The sequence below is a fragment of the Salvia hispanica genome, chromosome 4 (assembly GCF_023119035.1).
Source record: "Salvia hispanica cultivar TCC Black 2014 chromosome 4, UniMelb_Shisp_WGS_1.0, whole genome shotgun sequence".
In the NCBI taxonomy this organism is placed as follows: domain Eukaryota; kingdom Viridiplantae; phylum Streptophyta; class Magnoliopsida; order Lamiales; family Lamiaceae; genus Salvia; species Salvia hispanica.
Window position 1 is genome coordinate 44144910 of NC_062968.1, and position 6692 is coordinate 44151601.

The 6692-nt window shown below is 39.1% G+C and overlaps 1 protein-coding gene across 1 annotated transcript; it reads left to right on the forward strand.

Moving 5' to 3' along the window:
• Positions 1-2659: 2659 nt before the first annotated feature.
• On the forward strand, positions 2660-3410 carry LOC125221167 (secreted RxLR effector protein 161-like). The gene is made up of 2 exons (XM_048123290.1): positions 2660-3238; positions 3333-3410. Exons 1-2 carry the CDS (start codon positions 2660-2662, stop codon positions 3408-3410), a joined length of 657 nt encoding a protein of 218 aa, XP_047979247.1.
• Positions 3411-6692: the final 3282 nt, after the last annotated feature.

Here is a 6692-nt window from a genome sequence, read left to right on the forward strand (position 1 = left end):
TGCATGACCTGCAATTTGTTAATGCCTCTCCTGCATGTCCCTTCACTTCAAATGATTGGCTGTGTGATTCTGGATGTACTTATCATGTGAGTCCTTTTAAGGAGGTGTTTTCTGAGCTGAAACCTGTAACTAAGACTTTTGTGTCAATGGCTGATGACAAGAAGTGTGAAATTCTTGGTATTGGCACTGTGTGTTTGAAGTTTGAAAATGGTTATGTGCTTAGCCTAAAGGATGTAAGATATGTTCCTGATCTATGCTATAATTTGATGTCTTGTACTGCTCTTGAGAATGAGGGTATGGGAGGGAAGTGGGGGGAAGGCTGTATGAAAATTTGCAGAGGTTCTATGTGTCTTTTCAAAGCTCAGAAAAAATGTGGCTTGTATGTGTGTAATGCTGTGCCTCTTGCATGTGACAAAGCTTATGCTAATGTAGTTAAAACTGACAGAACCATGTTGTGGCATAATAGGCTAGGTCATATGAGTGCAAAAGGTTTGAGTATCCTGAAAAAGCATGCCATTCTTTCTGATAATGATGTTCAAAGTGAGTTGCCTTTCTGTGATTCTTGTGTGCTGGGTAAACAACACAGAGTTTCTTTCCCTAGTACCCCTGCTCCTGCTAATGTGAGTAAATGTATTCTGGAATATTTGCATATGGATGTCTGGGGTCCAGCTTCAGTGTCTTCTCACTCTGGATGTGTTTACTTCTTGTCTGTGATTGATGATTTCTCAAGAAAAGTCTGGTGTTTTTTGATGAGACACAAGTCTGATGTTTTTGAAAAACTTAAAACTTGGAAAACCTTGATTGAGACTCAAACTGGTAAGAAGATTAAGGCTATTAGAACTGATAATGGCCTGGAGTTTTGTAATAATCAGATGGATGATTTATGTGATAGCTTTGGAATTAAAAGACATAGAACTGTGCCTTATACCCCACAGCAAAATGGGGTTGCTGAGAGAATGAACAGGACTTTACTTGAAAAAGTGAGATGCATGCTTTCTAAGTCTGGATTGTCAAAAAAGTTTTGGGGTGAGGCTTTGTTAACTGCTACTTATTTGGTAAATAGGTCTCCTTCTGTGCCTCTGGTTGGTCAGTGTCCTGAGTATGTGTTCTATGGCAAGCCTCTTGTTTTTTCTCACCTAAGGGTCTTTGGCTGTACTGCTTTTGTGCATAATAAGTCTGATAAACTTGAGCCTAGATCTAGGAAAGGTGTTTTTCTAGGTTATCCTGAGGGTGTCAAAGGGTATAGAGTCTGGCTAAGGGATGAACCTGGGTTCAAGGTCATAATAAGTAGGGATGTGGTCTTCAATGAAGATGAATTCCCCTGCTTAAGGCTGACATTGAGCCCAGATCCTATAGATGTGGACAATGAACCTCTCACTGAGGTGGAGTCCACAGATACACTCACTGGAGTGGAGCATCCTAGTGGTGCTCCAAGTGAGGTGGAGCAGCCATTTTGGAACACTTATCCAGTCTATACTCCTAATGAGACACTTGATGAAGGAAACCCAAATTTGCTGCATAATAACCCTGCCCAAAATGTGGATGACAATGTGCCTAATTTGCATAATAGCCCTGTTAGAAACTCTCCTCCTGTTCCTGTTCAGAATGTGATAAATAGCCCTAGTGGCATTCAAAATGCTATTGATAATACTAACTTGCAGGATTATATTTTATCTAGAGATAGAACTAGAAGGGTAAATGTTGGTAAACCCTCTAGATATGATGGCTTTGTTGGTTTAGTTGCTCTGATTAATTTGGCTTTCAATGTTTATGAATCTGATGGTGATGAGCCTCAAACCTATAAGCAGGCTACTAAGTCTAAATTCTGGAGTCAGTGGCATAATGCCATGATGGAGGAGATGCATTCTCTGAAAGTTAATTTCACTTGGATTCTTGTACCTTTGCCTCCTGGTGCATCTGTGGTTGATTGCAGGTGGCTCTATAAACTGAAAAATGAGGTGGAGGGCCTTAGGTACAAGGCCAGATTAGTGGCAAAAGGCTTCACTCAACAAGAGGGGGTGGATTACACAGAAATTTTTGCACCTGTTGTTAAATTCACAACTGTTAGAATGATGTTGGCTTTGTGTGCTCATTTTAATTGGGAATTGAAGCAGATGGATGTTAAAACTGCTTTCTTACATGGTGATCTTGATAAGCCTATTTATATGAAACAGCCTGAGGGCTTTGTTGATCCCAAGTTTCCCAATCATGTGTGCTTGTTGAAAAAGGCTCTTTATGGTTTGAAACAGTCCCCTAGGCAGTGGAATATCAAGTTTAATACATGTATGCAAAAGTTAGGTTTTGTCAGAAGTACTTTTGATGCTTGCTTGTATGTGAAGAATCTTGATACTGTGCCTGTGTTTCTGTTATTATATGTTGATGATATGCTTTTAATGGGTCCTTGTTTGAAAACCATTAAGGGGGTGCAAGCTGCCTTGAGTGAGAATTTTGACATGAAGGATCTAGGTGATGCTCAGAAAATCTTAGGGATTAATATATCTAGAGATAGGAGTAGCTCCACCCTTGTGTTGCATCAAGAACCTTATGTGTACAAAATTCTGAAAAAGTTTAACATGTTTGATGCTAAGCCTGCTTCTGTGCCTTTAGCTGCTCATTTTATGTTGAGTAAAGATTTGTGCCCTAAAGTGAAATTGATGCTATGAAAAGAATTCCCTATGCAAATGCTATTGGATCTGTTATGTTCTTGATGGTTAGCACTAGGCCTGATATTGTCTATGCTGTATCTTGTCTTAGTAGATATATGTCTAATCCAGGTCCTGTTCATTGGGAAGCTCTGAAATGGCTTCTTAGATACTTGAAGCAAACTGCTAAGTATGGTTTGTGCTATTCTAAATGTGATGATGGTGTTTTACTAACTGGTTTTGTGGATTCCAACTATGCTAATGACAGAGATAAGAGGAAGTCAACCACCTCCTATGTATTTTCAGTGTGTAGGTCTTGCATAAGCTGGAAATCACAACTGCAGCACATTGTGGCTTTGTCCACCACTGAGTCAGAGTATATTGCCATCACTGAGGCAATGAAAGAGGCTGTATGGTTAAAGGGAGTACTTTCTGAACTCAAGTTTGTGAAATCCTCTCCTGTGTTGTTCTCTGATTCTCAATCTGCTATTCACTTATGTAAAAATCCTGTTTTTCATGATAGAACAAAGCATATAGATGTAAGGTTTCATTACATTAGGGATGTTGTAGAAAAGGGTGAAGTGTTTCTTCAAAAGGTGCATACTGATAAAAACCCAGCTGACATGGGAACTAAACCCTTACCTTTGGAAAAACTTCTTTTCTGCATTAAGTACTTGCATTTTGATCTAGGATAGGTTGCATGTCCCGGGGAAAGACCTCAGCCACCTTATCAGCTGTGGTAAGGGTGGTAGGTGGCTGGAGGCATGAAGTCCTTTAGACTAATGGGTGTCAGCCCCTCTGGTGTCTAAAGGCAACCTGGTGGTTCCAAAAATGCTTGTGGACTTTTGTCCTTGGGTGCTGAGGGAACTACCTTGTAGGCTGTGATGATTATACCTTAGCCCTCAACACTTGGTTGGTTTCCCAGAATAAAAGTCCAAGGTGGAGTATGTTGGATATTTTGGATGGACTATTATTTGGGCTGTGATATTTCTTATGCCCAGACGTTATTAATTGGGCTGAGCCCAATTGCTTAAACCCTCTCACCAGATGCTGCCACGTGTCTCTCTCTTTGGATGATGGCTTCTAAGCCGTTGGATGTAGGGTTGATTGTGTTAAGTGAGAATGGGGTTGGTGCCGATTCTTAATTCAGGATTCATCTCTCTCTCTCTCTCCAATCTTGTGTGACTCAGAGCATCTCTCTCTTCTCTTCTCTCTTCTCCGGTGATCTTCCGGCCTTCTCTTGGTGATCTTCAATGGTTCTTTGAGTGTAAGATCATTTGTGGGTGCTGGTGTGCAGCAATCTCTTCGATTGCTTAGTTCTGGAGAAGTTTTAGGGTTTGTGAGAACTTGAAGGCCGTGTGTAGAGAATTTGTTCGGTGGAACTAGATCTGGTGTGAGGGGTTTCTTTAGTGGAGGTATTGGTGGTCTGAGGGTTAACTCTATCCAATCCATTGGTGCTCCCTTGGATCTAATTCTGGAAGAATAGATCAGTGTTGGTTGCGGCGGGTTCTGAGCCAAGTTTTCTTTGATCTCTTGTTCTTGCTCTCTGGCGTTTAGTTGATTACCTGTGTTTAGATCCGAGAGGATCTCTCTTAGTATTACTAACTCGTTTCTTGAGTGTGCAGGTGCAATTGAGTACTATTGAAGTTGGAGTTACAACTCCAAGACCTTGTAATAGTTAGAACTAGATTCGTAGTAATCTTAGTTTGTATTACTTGTGTAAATCAGCCGCGTGGGTGAGAGTTTGGCTGAGCTCTCTTGTACAAGAACAAAGAGGTCTCGGTAATTAGTGAATCTAGACTAATCTGATCCCTACAGATGTATTACAATATTGGGAGTGAAATTAAAAGACATTTCTAGTGAGAAAAAGATGTGAAGTAGAGAAGGATGTGGGTGTGTGAAATGAAGGAGAGGAGATTGAGGTATTTATAATAGGAGAAGAAAAATTTAAAAAATAATTTTAAAAAAATATATGTAATCGGCTCTGCCAACGGCCCGAGCCTCCGTAATGGAGGTCCATCGCAAGCCGAGCCGATGATGTATCGGCTAGGGCAATTGATCGGGCATGGGGCGGAGGTGTTGGGGGTTAGAGATGGGCATCTCCCCACAATGGTGCCAATGACAGCCGATGGGGAGGCCGATCGCTCGGCCCTTGCGATCGGCCTCCATTGCTAGTGCTCTAAGTATAAATTGCCCAATCACTACAAAATACTTATCTTTGAAGGACACAAATATCGAGATGCAATTGCTTGTGTTGGGAAAATGAAAAATAACAACAATTAGGACGCAAAAGAAAACGTGCATAAATTAAGGACAAATTAACTCAATCTTTTGCTTTTTTAGAACGCTTTCATTTACATCTCCTAATTTTAGTTGGGACATCAACAATAAGGACGTTTTTTGAAGCGTTAATGGTATATTTAAAAACACAAATTAGCGTCTTAATTGGATTAAAAATGACCTTATCGTTTTTTTGTTGTAGTAAATATGGACTCGTTTTACCTTACATTTATGAATCCTAAAATTCATTTGAGTATTCTCTTCTCCAATTTATGAGTGTAGTTATAAATTTCACTCATTTGGTAGTTATATTTATTGTTTCTATTATCAATGTAAGAATGTCTTTTACCTTAAGTGTTACAGATAGGTGGAATCAATTTAAGTAAGTAATTGGTGAAAGTAGTCATTAGGTTGCATTCAATCCCTTTGAAGGAGGTCCAAAGCTCCCCAAGTCAAAGCTTCCTTCGTCCTTTTTTGTCATCATTTTTCTTGTTGATCATTTTTGTTTGATTGAGCTTGGGTATATTTAAAGACAAGTCTCCGAGAAGCTACTATTGAACAATGGTTTATATCAATACTCATCCAAGATAAAACAATAGTGTTTGGTTTCGTGAATTTTTGTAGTGAAATTTTGGTAAGAGGACTTATTCTGCTAGTTTTGTGTCGGTTAATCTTCTTCCCCAAATATATACTCCCTCCGTTCACGAAAAATAGGACACTTTATGAATGGCACGGGTTTTCATGTAAAATTGGTAAAGTAAGAGAAAAAGGAAAAAAGTAAGAGAAAAGGGAAAAAAGTAAGAGAGAATGGAAAAAAATAAGAAAGTAGTGTTAGTGGAAGGTGGGGTCCATATTATTAGTATGTTTTTTCAAATATCTATATACTCCATCTATCCCATGTTACTCACACTTTTCTATTTTGGCTCGTCCCAAACTACTTACACTATTTCTATTTAAAGTAAGAATTAGGGTATTTAATTAATATATTAGAGTTAATTAAGTGTTCTCTTATTAATTTATTGCTCATTACAATTAAAACACAAATTTAATTACACTAAAAAATCAATCATAAATTTACGATCTAAAATGAAAAGTGCGTATGACGTGGGATAGATGAAGTACTCCATAACTTTTATGCATTTAGTTCAAACACACCATTTATTATCACTCATATTTATCAAATTACATTTATTCCTGGAGGCCGGTTATTAGCTCACACAAGAGGCCACACTTAATTACTAGAATAAGCTTTTCTAACAACGAAGATTACCCCCGGGATTAACTCCGAGTTGGCTACAATAGCTTGTGTAGTAATTAACACGAGCAGTCACAGCGGCCGGATTCGCCCCATTGCATTCGATGCTGTTAATAGCCCTAATCGTTGCTCCAAAACCTTGATCAGATGTGATAATCGCGTGCACATTATTCATCCAGAACCAAAATGCGGTTTTGAACGAGATAACGTTATCTCTGGCCACGATATCAGGATTGTTCAATCCGTCAAAGCCTATTGCTCGGCCGGCCGGGCCATAGTTGTAGTTCCATGAGAGTTGTATTGGGCCTCGGCCAAAGTAGCTCTGGCCCGGTGCACATGGCCATTGTCTATTGTTGCTATCGCAATAGCGGTTAGCTTGGTTGATCTCTCTTGTGTAGCATAGATCTGCATGATAATAAAACTTTGTTTTATACCATGTGACAAATAAAACATGATCTCTTAAAATAAACACATTGTCTTAAAATTACTTAAATAAAATAAAAACAAAAAGTAAA